The sequence below is a fragment of the Solanum stenotomum genome, chromosome 5 (assembly GCF_019186545.1).
Source record: "Solanum stenotomum isolate F172 chromosome 5, ASM1918654v1, whole genome shotgun sequence".
In the NCBI taxonomy this organism is placed as follows: Eukaryota; Viridiplantae; Streptophyta; class Magnoliopsida; order Solanales; family Solanaceae; genus Solanum; species Solanum stenotomum.
In genome coordinates, this window is record NC_064286.1 from 50,728,665 (window position 1) to 50,748,630 (window position 19,966).

The 19,966-nt window shown below is 37.2% G+C and overlaps 2 protein-coding genes across 2 annotated transcripts; both read left to right on the plus strand.

The window, feature by feature from the left end:
- The first annotated feature begins 2,988 nt into the window (after positions 1-2,988).
- On the plus strand, positions 2,989-5,190 carry LOC125864126 (subtilisin-like protease). The gene has a single exon (XM_049544057.1). The coding sequence runs from the start codon at positions 2,989-2,991 to the stop codon at positions 5,188-5,190; it is 2,202 nt and encodes a 733-aa protein (XP_049400014.1).
- A 3,339-nt stretch (positions 5,191-8,529) lies between these two features.
- Positions 8,530-19,966, plus strand: LOC125864127 (subtilisin-like protease). Its single transcript, XM_049544058.1, has 2 exons — positions 8,530-10,539; positions 19,772-19,966. Exons 1-2 carry the CDS (start codon positions 8,530-8,532, stop codon positions 19,946-19,948), a joined length of 2,187 nt encoding a protein of 728 aa, XP_049400015.1. The 3' UTR covers positions 19,949-19,966.

The window sequence follows — 19,966 nt, forward strand, 5'->3', positions numbered from 1 at the left end:
GAGGTTGGAATTTAGCAAACTCAGTGGCGTTGGAAAGATAATTAAATTATCTATCTAACCATAGGTCATGGGACACATAATTCATTTTATGCTAAAAGTTATGACCATTTGAAGTTGACCCATCAATATTTTTCATCTAACTAGCTGCTAACCTCATCTACGGTCAGACCTACGGACCGTGGATCGAATGACGGTCCGTGTTGGTCGACCATAGTTTGTGTCAGAGGCTAGTAAGGGAAGTCTCGATCCACGGACACAGACCACGGCCGTGGTCTGATCTACGAACCGTGGGTCTGTCCGTGAGTCGGGACTTAGCCAAATTTTCTGACTGAGTTCTGGGAAAGTTTTCTGTCATGAACCACGGACCTGCAGGATGGACCGTGAGTCTATCTATGGTCCGTTAATGGTGTCCGTGAGTGCCACCTGTAACACCAGAAATCTGAAATCTCTATTTTTGGATATGGGGTGTTACACTTTTGTAAGTAATCCCACATGGCCTTAGCTGTCTTGTACGGCCTGAGATTAAGAACAATAAGAGGGTCAATTGACCCTAGAATCCATGTCATCACTCGAGCATATTTAATCTTCCATTCACCTAGCTTTGTTGCATCAGTAGGAGAAGGATCGCTTCCATTTATATGGCCCCATAGTTCTTTGCCGGTGACAAACAACTGAAATTGAAACTCCCAAGAAGAATAATTTTTTCCAATGAAACGAACACTGAAGGATTCAAAGTGATTTGAATTCATGCTTTTGAATAGCTATAAAACTACAAAGACTCAAGAAAGCAACTAGAATGACCAAGAACAAAATTCCCAGGAGGTAGCCAAAAACCAAGATTTTCAAAAAAAAAAATTAAAAGGAACNAACTACAAAGACTCAAGAAAGCAACTAGAATGACCAAGAACAAAATTCCCAGGAGGTAGCCAAAAACCAAGATTTTCAAAAAAAAAATTTAAAAGGAACCACAGATGACTCTATGAAACAAGACAGCCAAGAGAAGGCTCTAATACCATGTCAATTTTCAGCTGAATGCCTCTCAAAGTGAGAGTCTTTCCATTATATAGAGAAAATAAAGATTACACATCCCTAAAGATTCGCCATTCCTATCCCTAAAGATCAGCTATTCTATCTATACAAATCTGCCATTGAATCCCTCTAAATCTGCCTTGCTATCCCTCCAAATCAGCTATTCTATCACAATCTTTATTCATATGATTCTACAACAAATGTATATGATCATGCTAATTTATATCACTATATAATTACATTAATATATACAATCATTTAGTTGTCTATCATGCTAACACAGGAGACCAGATTTTTACCAAGATAGATAAGAAATGCACTGGTGGAAGCGCGATCATCCTTATTTCGCATCTGAGAAGGCATGAAGATCAAGTGGAGACTTACGATGCAAGAAGAGACCATAGTTCACCGTTCCAACTAAGTAGCGAACCACATGTTTGACTTCAGACCAATGATTTTCAGTCGGACAATGGGAAAATTGTGCTAGCTTGTTTACCACAAAGGCTATATTCCCACACTCATCCTTAACAAAAAAAAAATACTCTTAACAACTAACAAGGTGTGATATTATCAAAAGGTCTCACAACATTAAATGTTTCAACACCTTATATGTAGGCTCCCAATCTGTTCAGCTATTAATGTGAAATTTTGTTCGCACACCCAACAATTAAGATATCCATAAAGAAGATTAAGGAACTGTAAGGTCAAGCAAACAAAATGCTAAACTGTTAGGATCGAGAACTCGGGTAGTGCGGAATTTAGCCAAACAATGTTGTAATGACAATAACAAAGACAATAGTAAGTTGATAATAACGAAAGTAAAGCAATTAAAGAAGACACAAATTTAACGTGGTTCGATCAATAGACCTATGTCCACAAGCGGAGAGGAGCAATATCACTATATCAACAAGAGTACAAAAGAGAGTATAGAATTAGAGTAAATACTCTAATTTAATCCCAAATACCCAAAGAGAATAACCTCACAAGATCACTCCAACAAAGGGTTCACACAAGTGTTTCCCAACACAAACTCTCTTACAAAATTACTCTTAATGGAAAGACAAAGAAAGAAAACAATGAAATATTTTCATATGCTTCAAGGTGTATTTCAACTAATGTCTAAGCTCCCTATTTATAGAGAAAAAAATAGGCTTGTTGATGTCATGGATGATGTCTTTGGAAGATGCAAAATATTCAACATCTCAATGTGAATATATCAAATATGGTGGCTTCTAAATCTTTCACAAAAGAAAGATAAAATAACTTTCTTCCATCGAACAAAAGGCCACATCACATAAACTATTACTGACTTTCAAAGAATTCATAGGATTTTCCGTAACAACTCCAATTTCACAATAGAAACATGCATTCAAATATTATAATCACTAAACTCGAAGTTACAACAAGAAAATGGAGCTAACAAAGAATACTATAGTAGAAGATAACTAGAAGGGAGATGAGAAGCATAGACTCAAAGAAACGGGATGAGAGGACTAGACATATCTCTCAACAATATGCATAAACCTCTTTTTCTCATCCGTCATCCTTTTAGGTAGTTGTTAATTGGACCTAAGTCCTAAATCAGCCTTTGCAAAGGCCTTCCAGTTTTGTTGCTTCTTCTCAGCCCAATAACTAGTTGTGTGATGTCCGTATAAGTATTGACATTGGGCCGAGGCTGGTTCATAACATTTTCCTTCCTAATAATACTGATTAGATTATTCTTATTTTCAGTCAACTTAATAATTATGGATTACCATCAGAATAATTAATTTTTTCAAATCAAGTCTTTGTTTCAGTTTGAATAAGTTAATATGGATAATTTGGCAAAAAGTTGAATTACTGACCTTAATAAATTATATACGATCTAATCAAGATTATATACATCTATTATAAATTATGTGCTAATTGAACTGCATTATATATGCTCATCTTGCTAATGTGATAGTCATCTAAAAAAACATGGATCTAAAATTCATTTCTACTTTTCTCTGCTTTGTCCTGCTTCATTCATCAAAAACATTAGGTGATAATTTCACTAATCAAAGTGATTTAGAAACCTATATAATACATCTTGAATTTCATGATCAAGTTCTCTCTAGTTCAAAAGATTTACATCTCTGGCATCAATCATTCTTGCCTACAAATTCGAATCACTCATCACGCATTCTATATTCTTATCGTCATGTGTTCAATGGTTTTGCTGCTATATTGTCATCAGATGAAGTGAGAGAAATGGAAAAGAAACCAGGTTTTGTGACAGCACGTCCCCAACGAATATTTCAGATGCACACCACACACAGTCCAAGTTTCCTTGGCTTGCACCAGAATGTTGGTTTGTGGAATGCATCAAATTCAGGTAAAGGTGTGATTATTGGTTTATTAGATTCTGGAATTAATCCTCAACATCCTTCATTTAATGATAACGGAATGCCTAATCCACCACTTAAATGGAAAGGCAAATGTGAGTTCAATGTTACAACTTATTGTAACAAGAAGCTTATTGGAGCAAGAAATTTTGCGGATGGGGCTACGTCCCCTTTGGACGAAGCTGGACACGGGACACATACTTCAAGCACAGCTGCGGGGAACTTTGTGGATGGTGCCAGTATTTTTGGTAATGCTAATGGCACGGCTGTTGGGATTGCGCCCCGAGCCCATGTGGCCATGTACAAAGTCTGTTATGGATATACTTGTGAAGAATACAGGATGATAGCTGGTTTTGATGCTGCAATTGGAGATGGTGTGGATGTGATTTCTGTTTCAATTGGATTCGAACACTATCGGCCACCTTTATATGATGATACTATAGCTATTGGCGCGTATAGAGCAATGGAGAAGGGGATTTTTGTAAGTTGCTCTGCAGGAAATAGTGGACCGGGTAGTGGTACTGTGGCAAATGGGGCCCCGTGGATTCTCACAGTTGGTGCTAGCACAACAGATAGAAAGATAAGTGCGGTTGCAGTTTTGGGTAACGGAGCTGAGTATGAAGGCGAATCAGCCTTTCAACCAACAAATTTTTCGCGAAAATTGTTACCACTTGTGAATGGTGAGGATTGTGAATCGTTGTTTTCAAGTCTCAAGGGTAAAATAGTGTTGTGTGATACAAGTGGTTACACGTCTAGAAATGAAAAAGGAGGAAATGTGAAAAAAGTCGATGGTGCTGGCATGATTCTCATGAACGAAAAGTATCGCGGCTCTACAACATTCTCAGAATATGATGCCGTTCCCACGACACAGGTTAGTTACAAGGATGGACAAGAGATCATACACTACATGAAATCAACATCAACACCAGTTGCAATGATAACATTCAAGGGAACGAAGATTGGAGACAAGCACGCGCCAACGGTTGCTTACTTTTCTTCTAGGGGACCATTTGTGAAGAGTCAGGGCATACTAAAGCCAGATATTATTGGCCCTGGAGTGAATATCCTTGCAGCTTGGCCAACCCCTATAGAGGGTGAGACAATATCTGCATCTTCATCTTCATCATCGATGTTTAACATCCTTTCTGGAACGTCGATGTCTTGCCCTCACCTTGCAGGAGTTGCAGCATTGTTAAAGAGTGCACATCCAGATTGGTCTCCAGCTGCAATTAAATCTGCAATCATGACCACAGCTGACCTTGTTAACCTTGGAAAAAATCTAATTCAGGACGAGACACTTGAACCTGCTGATCTACTTACAATCGGATCAGGGCACGTAAATCCATCAAGAGCAAATGATCCAGGACTCATTTATGACATCCAGCCCGAAGATTACATCCCATACTTATGTGGCTTGAACTATACAGATGATCAAGTCAGTTCCATTGTGAATAAGAAGATACATTGTAAATCAAGAATACCTCAATCAGAGTTGAACTATCCGTCATTTTCTATTCCTAAGAAATCAATTGCTCAAACTTATACAAGGACTGTGACTAACATTGGAGAAGCAATTTCAGCTTACAAAGTTGAAGTATTTGGGCTCAAAGGTGTCGAGGTGACTGTTAATCCTAAAATCTTGAAATTTACTGCATTGAATCAGAAGGCGTCGTATAATGTAACAGTTAAGTCATTAGATCTTACAGGGAATTCCCAAGGATACATAGTTTGGTCTTCTGATAGGTATTCTGTTAGAAGTCCAATACATGTATTTCCCCATATCAGTGTGATTTAATTGATTGGATTTGTTATAAGAGATGACTTCTTCATGGAGTATNTGAATCAGAAGGCGTCGTATAATGTAACAGTTAAGTCATTAGATCTTACAGGGAATTCCCAAGGATACATAGTTTGGTCTTCTGATAGGTATTCTGTTAGAAGTCCAATACATGTATTTCCTCATATCAGTGTGTTTTAATTGTTTGGATTTGTTATAAGAGATGACTTCTTCATGGAGTATTATTTAGACAAACTCCTATGTAAAGAGGTTTGTTATGTGAAAAAAATTGTCATTAAAAATGAAAAAGGTATAATGGATAAGTAACAAGTAATGAAAGAACCATCATTATCAATACCATCATCATTGTTTTTTTTAAAACAAATATTCTCTATCTGATTCCTAATACTTGAATGAAGACACCGACTAATTCAAATTGACATTGTGTAAGACCCCTGAGGCCCTTACATTTCTACAAATCAATTACATAGTTTCATGACAACACTGATGAGTACAGGAGCAAAAATCACCTGAGATGATCCCAACCAGATGGTGTATAAAAGAAGTTGAATGAGTTTGAATAAATTTTGACTTTAGGTCGCCAAATCTTTTTTTTTTTTGGTAATAATGTGAAATATTACCATACCAATGCAAATATTTACAACCTAAAGAGCCCTGCGTTTTCAGCCACCTTCTAGGAAGGGTACCTCGAATCACTAGATCTCAGGAAAACAACCATCTAGTTACATATTTTTGAAATCAAACTCTGACATCTATTTGCTCCCTTTGTGTATTTCAACATGTAAATTCATTGACATATTTCCCTCTGTATTTGTGTGATGACAAACTCAGGCTGTACGCTTGTTTGCTGAAATTATTTTCTATTCCTTCACTTCCATGTGTAGTATATCATTGTCCCCGGACTGATGCTACTATGACAACTATCTCCTTTTGGAACTGTTTCCATCTTCTTCTCTTGATCCATTGGAGTGTGTTACAGACTCCTGTGTACTGTATTGTTATCCCTAATCAACTACGTATCTGACTTTCCATACCCTGCCACACTCTGCAAAAAGATGCAATGTGTCTCTTCTTATATTAAAAAAATTATCTCATTACACTTATTCAAGTCTTCACCGCTAACGGCTAGTGCAACACCTTGCATTATGAGTTTATCTGTTGACAGCTTTGGTCCCCCAGATCTTCCGCCCAACCCGATGCGGAAACCACTCTTGCTCCAGTTTAAATTAACTTACCAAATCTGCCATGACACTACTATGAGTGGGATGCACTATGTCGAATAGTACAACATATTGGCACTCCATTATTCATGGATAAGGCTACTGCCTTAAAAACCAGACCGACTACAGCGAAGTTGAGAGTGGAGATAGACCTGCAAGGCCCCTTTTGTATGAGGTTTATGTGGAAATCAGAAACAACCAAGGTCAACTGGAAAAAAATATCCAAAAGATTGAATATGAGACTATACCGGAGTTTTGCTCCCATTGCAATGTGCAGGGCCACTCCACAAGCAGTTGTTGGACATGAAATCCTCTGATTAATATTGGAACCCAAGAGGAAAGGAGATGTGAATTAGGAGAAGCTAGTGACAACACCAATCGAAAAGAAGGGCTAGAAACTCCACCACTTCAAACCTCCAAAAGGCAGAAGCACAAATCAAGGTAATATAAGGAACATGGTAAGCTTAGACACCAAGCCGGCAAAGGGTAAGGCTAAAAATAGAAGGAAATTCACAAGAAAAATTAGTATACCAAAACAATGTGATCTTACCCGGTGAAACACAAGATGAGAACGGAAAATTCTTGAGAAAAGAAGTCCAATAGAAGTACAGGAACCAGTCATAAGAAACATAAGAAAGAGGCTTACTCTTAGCAAAATTATGAGTGATCCACAGATCTCTACAAAGCTACCATGGCTTTTATGGCTGGTGCTTAGCTCCCCAAATTCATTACTCATACTTTTATCATTAACTCTGAGAAACAGAATAGTCCCTTGTTGGAGTAAGTGTGTAGCTTTCTCCTTGATACCAACATGTCATCTGAGCTTTCAAAGAGTTTAACTTCTTTTGGTAACAGCTGCAATCTGTTGGTGGACTATGACCCCAAATGTTTCCATTCGACTTCATAATTATACACCATTTAACCCACAGGATGTCCTTTCTTGCTAATTGCCATAATTATTTCCCCACTGAAGCTATATTCCAGTTGCAGCACCCCTTGATATTAAGACCACCATATTTCTTTCGGATACATACTTTGGTCCACTTTACAAACGCAAGTTTCCTTTTACCATCAGTAGCTCCTCATAAGAACTCTCTGCATTTTTTGTCAATCTCTTTTAGTACGTACACTCTGGGGCAATATGAACACTGCCCCAGAGTACAGCCATTATATTCTGTAATCTCCCAGTATACGATAGGCGTTTAGAGTAGGCCACTCCAATTCCGCTAGTAATTTTATCTACCATTTGCTGGCAATCCATTTTATTACATTATATTGAAGTAAGTGGCAGCCCCAAATACTTAATTGGTAGTGAGCCAAGTGAGAATCCCGTTTTAGTTAAGATGCTTTGTTTGACACTTTCTTCCACTCTAGATAAGAATATGTTTGATTTGCGACCAATCTTGTTACCTCACTGAAATGAGCAAGTGCTTGCATAATTCTCGAGACAGAGCTCATATTACTTTGAAAAAATATCATAAGATCATCTTTGCTGTCTCTTGCAATAAGTATAAGTTAGGTTCAACAAATCATTACTCTATTTTCTTAAATTATACCTTATTAAATTTGTTACAAAGAGTTATTTCTTATTGTAAGTCAACTTAACTATATAAAGAAAAAACTCTATACATTGAGTATTTGATAGCTCAGGCCTGGATGCCTATTTTTGCAAATCAAGATAGTTTTATTACTTCTTTCTCATATTATCCTTAGCGTTTAATAAATCAAGAGAGGTATCGCTGTATTTTTTTTTTTTTCTGAATGTTGTCATAGCAAAAACCGTTGGATGAGCAAGTGATTCATTCAGTACTTGACGAGAGTCTCCTCGCTAATATTTAATGAGGCTTAAATTAGCTAGGCCCCTCATATTGATGGCAGCTCTCTATAAATCCTGACTATACTTTTCTTATTTTCAGTCAACTTAATAACCATCATCATAATTATTTTCTCTATTCCAGTTAATGTTACAGTTAGAATAAGTTAATATGGATAATTTTGCAGAAAGCTGAATTTCTGACCATAATAAATTAAATATGATCTAGTCAAGATTATGTTAAATGAACTTAGTACTATATATATGCACATCTTGCTAAATGTAATAATCACCTAACAAAATATGGATCTGAAATTCATCTCTACCTTTCTCTGCTTTGTCCTGCTTCATTCATCAAAAACATTTGGTGATCATTTCACTAATCAAAGTGATTTAGAAACTTATATAGTACATCTTGAATTTCATGATCGACTTTTCTCAAATTCCAAAGATGTATTTCTCTGGCATCAATCATTTTTGCCTACAAATTCGAATCACTCATCGCGCATTCTATATTCTTATCGTCATGTGTTCAATGGTTTTGCTGCTATGTTGTCATCAGAGGAAGTGAGAGAAATGGAAAAGAAGCCAGGTTTTGTGTCAGCGCGTCCCCAACGAATATTTCAGATGCACACCACACACACACCAAGTTTCCTTGGCTTGCACCAGAATGTTGGTTTGTGGAATGCATCAAATTCAGGTAAAGGTGTGATTATTGGTATATTAGATTGTGGAATTGATCCTCATCATCCTTCATTTAATGATAATGGAATGCCTAATCCACCACTTAAATGGAAAGGCAAATGTGAGTTCAATGTTACAACTAATTGTAACAAGAAGCTTATTGGAGCAAGAAATTTTGTGCAACCGGATCTGTCCCCTACAGATGATTATGGACACGGGACACATACTTCAAGCACAGCCGCGGGAAACTTTGTGGATGGTGCCAATTTTTATGGTAATGCTAATGGCACGGCTGTTGGCATTGCGCCCCGAGCCCATTTGGCCATTTACAAAGTTTGTGATGCATTTTATTGTCTAGAATACAAGATTTTAGCTGGTCTTGATGCTGCAATTGAAGACGGTGTGGATGTGATTTCCATTTCAATTGGATTCGGACACTTACGGTCTCCTTTATACGATGATAATATAGCTATTGGCACATATAGCGCTATGGAGAAGGGGATTTTTGTAAGTTGCTCTGCAGGAAATGGTGGACCGCGTAGTGGTACTGTGGAAAACGGGGCCCCGTGGATTCTCACAGTTGGTGCTAGCACAACAGATAGAAAGATAAGTGCGGTTGCAGTTTTGGGTAACGGAGCTGAGTATGAAGGCGAATCAGCTTTCCAACCAACGAATTTTTCGCGAAAATTGTTACCACTTGTGAATGGTACGAATTGTGAATTGTTCAATACAAGCGATGTCAAGGGTAAAATAGTGTTGTGTGATTCAAGCAGTGACTTGTCTAGAAAAGACATAGCAAGAATAGTGAAAAAAGCCGGTGGTGCTGGCATGATTCTCATGAATGAAAAGTATGCTGGCTCTACAACATTCTCACAATATGATGCCGTTCCCACGACACAGATTAGTTACAACGATGGACAAGAGATCACAAACTATATGAAATCAACATCAACACCAGTTGCAACGATAACATTCAAGGGAACGAAGATTGGAGACAAGCACGCCCCAACGGTTGCTTACTTTTCTTCTAGGGGACCATGCATGCAGAGTCAGGGCATACTAAAGCCGGACATTATTGGCCCTGGAGTGAATATCCTTGCAGCATGGCCAATCTCTATAGGAGGTGAGACAACATCATTGACATTTAACATCCTTTCTGGAACGTCGATGTCTTGCCCTCTCCTTGCAGGAGTTGCAGCATTGTTAAAGAGCGCACATCCAGATTGGTCTCCAGCTGCAATTAAATCCGCAATCATGACCACAGCTGATATCATCAACCTTGGAAACGATCCAATTCAGGACGAGACACTTGAACCTGCTGATCTACTTACAATCGGATCAGGGCACGTGAATCCATCAAGAGCAAATGATCCAGGACTCATTTATGACATCCAGCCTGAAGATTACATCCCATACTTATGTGGCTTGAACTATACAGATGATCAAGTCAGTGCCATTGTAAGAAAGAAGGTGCATTGTACGTCAAGTATACCTCAATCAGAGTTGAACTACCCATCATTTTCAATTCCTAAGGAATCAAGTGCTCAAACATATACGAGGACTATGACTAACATTGGAGAAGCAATTTCAGCTTACACAGTTAAAGTATTTGGGCTCAAAGGCGTCGAGGTGACTGTTCAACCTAAAATCTTGGAATTTACAGAATTGAATCAGAAGGCGTCGTATAATGTAACAGTTAAGTCATTAGATCTTACAGGACATTCCCAAGGATACATAATTTGGTCTTCTGATAGGCATTCTGTCAGAAGTCCAATAAAAGTATTTCCCCAAATCGGTGTGATTTAATTGATTGGATTTTTTTAATAAGAGATGACTTCTTCATGGAGTATTATTTAGGCAAAGTCCTATTTGTTCTTATCTGATTCTTTTGAAATGGGAAATGACCGATTCTAATCTTTCCAATTTCAGACTATTTTAATCTCTCAAATTTTTGCCTAGAAATGGGTTTGGTCCGTGGAGTTTTTTGTAAACCCTTCTAATTGCCCCTTTGTCATTTGAACCCGTGAACCCATTTAAACACAATTTTTGACTTGGCATCCTATGTGGTAGCTAATACCAAAGAGCATGTGACACACACCTATTAGGAGCATTAGACCCTTGGAAAAGGGTCTAACAATCACATTATGGTATTATAAACCCATCATCTTCCTATTTGCATCTAACACCATTGTTGGACAAAATTTGAGGTGTTCTTGGCCTCTTTTTCGATCTTTCCCCCCAAATTTCTTCTCAGTTGTTTCATGTCATTATACTGCTCTCTTTATTATGAAACACGTCATGGAAGGCATAACACTACTACCAAAACATCTTACACTAACATTAGGCACAAAACAAAGCAAAATCCCCAAAATTATTCAACAAAATCATTGTAATCGACTAAAACCCCAAAACAAAACAAAGGTGCAAATAGAAGATCAAATCCAGACTAAACAACAAATAAATTCGAAAATAAATTGAAAAACCTATCTAGATAAGTCGAAAATCAAACAAAAACAACGACAACAAACTCAAATAATTTTTGACATTGACCCCCGTTTAAGTCATCCACCACCCAAATGACTCAATGTTTCAGTTCCAAACCAAACTCAAACTTACTGCCTTCTTCTCGTCCTCCTTACCTTCTCCGACCAAACCACCTTCATTCTCACTGTCTTTGGCAAGCTTCAACCAGCAACTATAAGCGAGAGCCAACAACAACAACAACAAAAACCCCAAACCAACTCCGCCAATAAGCCTCGAGCCCTCAACCTTCACAACATTGCCAGCCCCGAGATCCGGTGAAATTGTGAACAACTAGAAACAATCAGACCACCCAACAGACACCCACTCTTCCTTAGCGCCACCAGTCACCACCAAAACCCCAATCCAAGTATCCAACTAAACCCAAAATCAACTCCGAACTCCGACGACATTGTGAACAACCCGAAATCATGCCAACATTTTTACTTCAATGGAAAGAATAGAAGAGGTTGGAAAAAGGAAAAGGGTAAGGAAGATGAGAAAAAGGAATGAAGTGAGATTGTGGGGATGGATACAGTTATGGCAAAGAGAATAAAAATTGGAAAGAGACTATATATATAGGTGTCATTTTATAATTATTTTTAAAATTATGTGTCATGTTTGTGATACACACATAGTTGAGTAGTAAAAAACATGTTTAAAATGTTGTGTTTTGATGGGTTCAGGGGCTCAATTGACAAATAGGTAAGTAGAAGGATTCACAATAAAAACTCATACAAGTACAAANTTCTCAAATCATAAAAATGAGCTTGGTGTGTGGGGGGAAAGGATCACCCAACACTAAGAACTCACATACCTTGATAGGGATCACCCCCGACGAAAATCCACGATGATCTTGAAGAATCTTTGCTTGATCTTCCCTTTCTCCTCTTCTTCTCCTCTTCTTCTCTTCTTCACTCTCAAGAACCCTAACTCTTCACTCTTTAAAAAAAATGAGACAAACTGATCTAAAATCAGTCTAACACTTTAATATAACGAAAACAATTGATTTGTGAAAAGACCAAAATGCCCTTAAATTACCGGACGGACTCCCTGCCAACTGCCCAACTTTCAAAGGGCATAACTCGCTCATACGAAATCGGAATCGAGTAAACTCGGTGGCGTTGGAAAGATCGTTTCAAGGGCTTTCCAAAAATAACTGGAACAAATCCTAGATCATCTTGAGCTAGGAGTTATGACTGCTCAAAGTTGGCCAAAAACTCACTGATTTCCACACAGCCAAATTTCCAGATTTTGAATTTAGCCAAATTTCCAGATTCTGAACTTTTTACAAAAGTGACTACTTCCAATTTCAAGCTTCTTCATGTTCATTTTAAATTATCGGATGTTACAATAATGGAGATGTAACAACTAATGAAAGAACCAACATTGTCTATATCACTATGAAGCTATTGTTGTTTTTTTTAAAAAAAGGTATCTCGTCAAATGTGTTATATTTTGGTGTTTTGATGATTTAACTAACTATGGAGGAATAGGATGAGTTCAGAACCGATTTATTCAAAGAGATAAAATTGACACAAATACTCTACATTTTTAGGATGTAACTAAAATAGGCTTAGGGTATGTTTGGCATGAAGGAAAATGTTGAGTGTTGGGTGTGAGGATCGAGTCTCGAGTCAACAGTCAGGGTCGGGGTTAGGTCAAGGTTGGTCTCGGGTCTAGTCTCGAGTCGGGTGTCGGGGGTAGGACTCAAGTTGGGTATCAGGTCGTGTCTCAGGTGAGGTCTTAGGGTCGAGTCTCAAGTCGAGTGTCGGGGTCGAGGTCGGGATCGGGTCGAAGGTTGGGTGTGAAGGAAGAGGTCAGGGTCAAGTCTCAATTTTAGTGTTGGGGTCGGGGTCGGGGTTGGGTCTCAGGTTGAGTATAGGGTCAGGGTCGGGTATCAGGTCTCGATCATAGTCAGGAACGAGATTGGGATCAGGGTCAGGTCTCGAGTTAGATATCAGGGTTGAGGTTGAGTTTGAGTCTCGGGTCGGAGTTGGGTTCAAGATATGGTGTTAGGGTCGAGATCGAGTCTTGGGTCGAGTGTTAAGAACGAGGTCGGGGTCAGGTCTCGAGTCGAGTGTTAGGGTCGGGCTCGGGTTTCAAGTAAGGTATTGGGTTGGGTTCGGGTATCAGGTCTCGATCAGGGTCGGATCTGGGATTGGGCGGGGGTCAGGTCTCGAGTAACATGTCGGGGTCGAGGTCAGGTTTGGGTCTCGGGTGGGCCTCGTGATTGGATCTCAGGTCAAGTCTCAAATCGGGGTTGGGCTTGAATGTCAGGATCAAGTCTTAGGAGTTGGGGTTAGGTTTTAGGAGTCGGGGTTAGGTTTGAGTCGGTGTTAGGTTCAGTTCTTGAGTCGGGTGTTAGGGTAGGGGTTGGGGTTTGGATCGGGTCTTAGGTCAGGTCTCGGATAAGGGTTGGGATCGAGTGTTGGGGTTAAATCTCGCATATCGGGGTCAGGTCTCATGTGTCAAGATGGATCTAGGGTTGGGTATTAAGTCTCGAGTTGGGGTCGAGTCCCCATTCTCAGTTGCGGTCAGGGTCATGGTCGGGTTTGGGTTAGGTGTTGTGGTTGAGTCGAGAGTCGAGAGTCAGGGTCAAGCTGGGTTTCGAGTTGGGATTGGGGGCGGGTTTTGGGTCGGGGTTCGATCTCGGGTTAATGTTAGGGTTGAGGTCATGGGTCTCGAGTCGGGTGTTGGGGTCGGGGTCGGGGTCAGGACTCAAGTTGGGTTTGGGTCATGAGATTAGGGTTAGGGTCTCAAATCAGGGTCGGAGTTTGGCCAGAGTCGGTGTCGGGGACAGGGATCATATTAGGGGTTAAAACTTGTTTCAATAGTTTAGGATGTTGGGATCGGGAGTATAGGTTGGATGTCGAGGTCGGGTCAAATTCAAGTCTCGGGTAGGGTTCAGGTTCGGGTGTACGGATCATGTTTGAGTTTGAGTGTCAGCTCTCTAACATGGTTAGTTCATGGGTTAGGTCTTGGGATCGTATCCTTATTTGGGTCATGGTTAGGGTTGGGTTACAATTCAAATTCTCGAACTCGTGTCGGGAGTAGGGGTTAGGTTCTGAATCAGGTGTCGGGGTCAAATACCGGATCAATTATTGGGGTTGATTTTTAGGTTAGAAGCTATTTTCATAATAAGTATTTTGTCCTCTCTAGATAAAAATAAAAGACATTTTCTAAAAAATATTTCATTCATTCAATCATACACTAGAAATTTTTTCGGGAAAATATTTTTCACTCACCAACCAAACATGAGAAAATAAGTTAGAAACCAACTTATTTTCCACAGAAAATATTTTCCTTCATACCAAACACACCCTCAATGACAAACGTTAATCCGTTAACGTCTAGATTTTAACATAAAACTAGATAATTTTCTATTAGAAAGGGGACCCACCGCCAGTTTGTATACCTAAGGAATAAAAGCCCTTACCGGATTTGTACTCTAATTTATACAAATTTAATGTTACCTCTCCTCTCTCCTTCCTAATTCTCTCTTATAATCACTCATATACTTTAAATTTGAATTTCGAAATCTACGTTCTCCCTTCTAATTGTGATTTCACAATTCAAGGTAGCCGCTTAAAACATGATTCAACTATTTTTTCGTTTGTATATGATTTATTTTTGTTGTATTTTGAACAAAAAATTGTCATTAGTTTTCCTAGTTTCAATTTTTTTATAGAGGTCAAGAACAACTAATGAAGTTGTTTCTGGTTCATTAAATCGTGACAAATCTGAAGAATCTCAAATTTTATGTTTAAACCCTAAGGGGTCGTTTGGTTACTGATTAAAGTTATGTAGGTATTAATTATACAGGTTTAGTTATGTGCGTATTACTTATGTAGGGTTTAGTTATGCAGGTATTAGTTATGTAGGGTTTAGTTATGCAGGTATTAGTTATACAAGGTTTAGTTATGCATGTATTAGCTATGCAGATATTAGTTATATAGGTATTTATTTAGTTATGTTGAGATTACAATACATTAATTATTAACTATTAAATATTGAATTTGTTGTAAATTATTAATATATATTATTTATAAAATAATAATACATGCTAATTAAATGTGTGGAATATATTGAATAATATATAATGCTAATATTTGATTAGCATATATGCCGTCAAATGTATACAATCAAATTTCTAATATTAAGAAAATATTTACATTTGCATAAATAAATAAAAATTGTAAGTATATAAAAAGAAATGAAGACGGTCTATATATAAAAAGAAATAAAAAACAAACATAGTTAGGAAAATAGTAAAGTTTTCAATTAAAAAATAAATACAATAAATTAATAGGGTAAATATGTAATTTATCATTTTAATGCATGTATAACACATAACTTATTCCACTTTCTATCCCACATAACTTATAATAGATTTCCTCATAAGTTATGTGGTATTAATTATGTAGGACTATAAAAAACACAACCAAACAATATATAAATTAATGTATAAGTACATGAATGCCTTTTATACAACATTTAAAATCTTACCAACCAAACATGGTATAAGTTATGTTGGCTTTTATACCTAATACAAAACTTCTACCAAACATAGTAAAAGCTAATGCAATTTTTTATTCATGAATAAGATGTATCTTACACAGTAATCAAACCCCCCTAATTGTATATGGCAATTTGTATATTTTTTGTTATTATCTATACATATACATGATTGTGAATGATTGGTGTATATACATAATCATATGTTCATTATATGTATATACATATGCATATACAATTTATATTATATACAAATTCAAGCTTCTATATACAAGTACAAATATTATAATCTAACACATATACAATTCAAATATACATATGGAACATATACATTCTATGATAATCCATTGTCAGACAAACACATATACGAAATAAAACGTATAATTTATTTCCTTTTAATGGAGCTTTTCCAATATGACGAATCCAGTTGTTATGCTGTTATTATCGTAGTAGAAGTCATTTTACGCAAAAAAATATGTTAGCGTGAATAATGAGATTCATTATTATTTTTGTTACCGCATTTAGCGCTCATGTATTCATTAATTAAAAGTGGATGATTTATATAAATTTTTAATAAATAAATTGGGATATGCAAACACAAGTTTCTATAGCATCTTAAACTATAGCTATAGAGCGTGATTAGATAAACTATAGCTATGGAGAACAATTTAGTTAAATAAGTTTGCCATTATGAAATTTTTAATATTCTATTTTATTTTATTTTTATTTTCTAATTATATTTTATTTGGCCCACGGGTCAGCCCTACTCATATTGCTCAACCCCCACAAATCAGCGTGTTTATTCAGGGGAAAATTCACGCCATATACACATTTAAGAGTAAATTTTACGGGTTTTAAACATNAAGAGAGAGAAAAGTGGAAGAAAAATGGATAAAATCAGATTTTTGAATTAATTTTAACAAATTAGAGTGAATTAAGGAAACTGAATATTCTTAATTAGTTTGAGATTCCTTAATTCATGCTAATTAATAATTATCTTAAATTAATTCAAATTTAATTGACACCCCTATTCCGTTTTTTTTCATTTTTTCCTTATTAATTACGTATTATTAATTAATAATAAAAAACCATAAATAGACTAATCATTTATTAAATAAATGGAAATTGATTTTTAAAATCAGATTTTTGAATTAATTTTAACAAATTAGAGTGAATTAAGGAAACTGAATATTCTTAATTAGTTTGGATCCCTTATTTCATGCTAATCATTAATTATCTACAATAAATTCAAATTAAATTACAATCCACAATTTCTGTTTTTTACTTTATTATTTTTAATTTCGTTTTTTTTTTTAAAATTTTTGTTTATCTTTTTATTTATTTTTTAAGTTTTTTCAAATTAATAAAAACATTTTTTTAAAAACTTGTTATAACCTGAAATTTTTAATGTTATAGCTTGAAAATCTAAATCTACTGTTATAACTTGAAAATAGTACTATAATATATGTCATATATGAAATTTACACTTATTCAGGCAGGGGTAAAAAACTTTTTTCTTAAATGGGCTTCAAAATTTTTAGCACCATCCTATTAAATCACAGGTTAGGCCAAGCCGGCCCAACGGGCCTAGTCCATATTGATGTAAATCATGACTTTTCTATTCTTATTTTCAGTCAACTTAATAAACATCATGATAATTATTTTCTCTATTCAAGTTAATGTTTCTGTTAGATTAAGTTAATATGGATAATTTTGCAGAAGCTGAATTCCTGACCATAACAAATTAAATATGATCAAGTCAAGATTATGTTAAATGTACTTCATATTATATATATGCAAATCTTGCTGAATGTGATAATCACCTAAACAAAATATGAATCTGAAGTTCATCTCTACCTTTCTCTGCTTTGTTCTGCTTCGTTCATCAAAAACATTTGGTGATCATTTCACTAATCAAAGTGATTTAGAAACTTATGTCGTACATCTTGAATTTCATGATCAACTTTTCTCAAATTCCAAAGATGTACTTCTCTGGCATCAATCATTTTTGCCTACAAATTCGAATCACTCATCGCGCATTTTGTATTCCTATCGTCATGTATTCAATGGTTTTGCTGCTTTGTTGTCATCAGACGAAGTGAGAGAAATGGAAAAGAAGCCCGGTTTCTTGTCAGCACGTCCCCAACGAATATTTCAGTTGCACACCACACACAGTCCAAGTTTCCTTGGCTTGCACCAGAATGTTGGTTTGTGGAATGCATCAAATTCAGGTAAAGGTGTGATTATTGGTTTAATAGATACTGGAATTACTCCTCAACATCCTTCGTTTAATGATAATGAAATGCCTAATCCACCTGATAAATGGAAAGGTAAATGTGAGTTTAATGTTACCAATTGTAATAAGAAGCTTATTGGAGCAAGAAATTTTGTGCAACCGGGTATGTTACCTATAGATGAAAATGGCCACGGGACACAGACTTCAAGCATAGCTGCGGGGAACTTTGTGGATGGTGCCAACTTTTATGGTAATGCCAATGGCACGGCTGTTGGCATTGCGCCCCGAGCCCATGTGGCCATGTACAAAGTTTGTGGGGTACTTTGGTGTGCAGAATGGGTGATTTTAGCTGGTTTTGATGCTGCAATTGAAGACGGTGTGGATGTGATTGTCATTCCAATGGGGTTAGGACACCCGCCTTTTTATGATGATGCTATAGCTATTAGCACGTATAGCGCAATGGCGAAGGGGATTTTTGTAAGTGGCTCTGCAGGAAATCATGGACCGGATAGTGGTACTGTGATGAACGGGGCCCCGTGGATTCTCACAGTTGGTGCTAGCACAACAGATAGAAAGATAAGTGCAGTAGCAGTTTTGGGTAACGGAGCTGAGTATGAAGGCGAATCTGCCTTTCAACCAACGAATTTTTCACAAAAATTGTTACCACTTGTGAATGGTAAGGCTTGTGAATCATTGAATACAAGCAATGTCAAGGGTAAAATAGTGTTGTGTGATACAAGCGGTGACTTGTCTAGAAATGTCAAAGGAGGAAGAGTGAAAAACGCTGGTGGTGCTGGCATGATTCTCATGAACGAAAAGTATCGTGGCTCTACAACATTCTCAGAATATGATGTCGTTCCCACAACACAGGTTAGTTACAAGGATGGACAAGAGATCATAAACTATGTGAAATCAACATCAACACCAGTTGGAACGATATCATTCAAGGGAACGAGAATTGGTGACAAGCACGCGCCAACAGTCGCTTACTTTTCTGCTAGGGGACCATTTATTCCGAGTCAGGGCATACTAAAGCCAGACATTATTGGCCCTGCAGTGAATATCCTTGCAGCGTGGCCAACCCCTATAGCAGGCCAGATGTTTGACCTCCTTTATGGAACTTCCCTGTCTTGTCCTCATCTTGCAGGAGTTGCAGCATTGTTAAAGAATGCACATCCAAATTGGTCTCCAGCTGCAATTAAATCAGCAATCATGACCACAGCTGACATAGTCAACCTTGGAAACGATCCAATTCAGGACGAGACACTTGAACCTGCTGATCTACTTACAATCGGATCAGGGCATGTGAATCCATCAAGAGCAAATGATCCAGGACTCGTTTATGACATCCAGCCCGAAGATTACATCCCATACTTATGTGGCTTGAATTATACAGATGATCAAGTCAGTCTCATTGTGAATAAGAAGGTACATTGTACAACAAGCATACCTCAATCAGAGTTGAACTATCCGTCATTTTCTATTCCTACGGAATCAAGTGCTCAAACTTATACAAGGACTGTGACCAACGTCGGAGAAGCAAGTTCAGCTTACACAGTTGAAGTATATGGGGTCAATGGCGTCGAGGTGACTGTTCAACCTAAAATCTTGAAATTTACAGCGTTGAATCAGAAGGCGTCGTATAATGTAACAGTTAAGTCATTAGATCTTACAGGACATTCCCAAGGATACATAATTTGGTCTTCTGATAGGCATTCTGTTAGAAGTCCAATAAAAGTATTTCCCCATATCAGTGTGATTTAGTTAGTTGGATTTGTTATA

What these genes read in the sequence shown, in the direction of transcription:
- LOC125864126 (XM_049544057.1), top strand. Translation starts at nt 2,989, where the DNA reads ATGGATCTAAAATTCATTTCTACTTTTCTCTGCTTTGTCCTGCTTCAT.
- LOC125864127 (XM_049544058.1), top strand. Translation starts at nt 8,530, where the DNA reads ATGGATCTGAAATTCATCTCTACCTTTCTCTGCTTTGTCCTGCTTCAT. An exon ending in TTGGGCTCAAAGGCGTCGAG is followed by an intron (nt 10,540 to 19,771) that starts GTGACTGTTCAA and finishes AATGGCGTCGAG; the next exon opens with GTGACTGTTCAACCTAAAAT.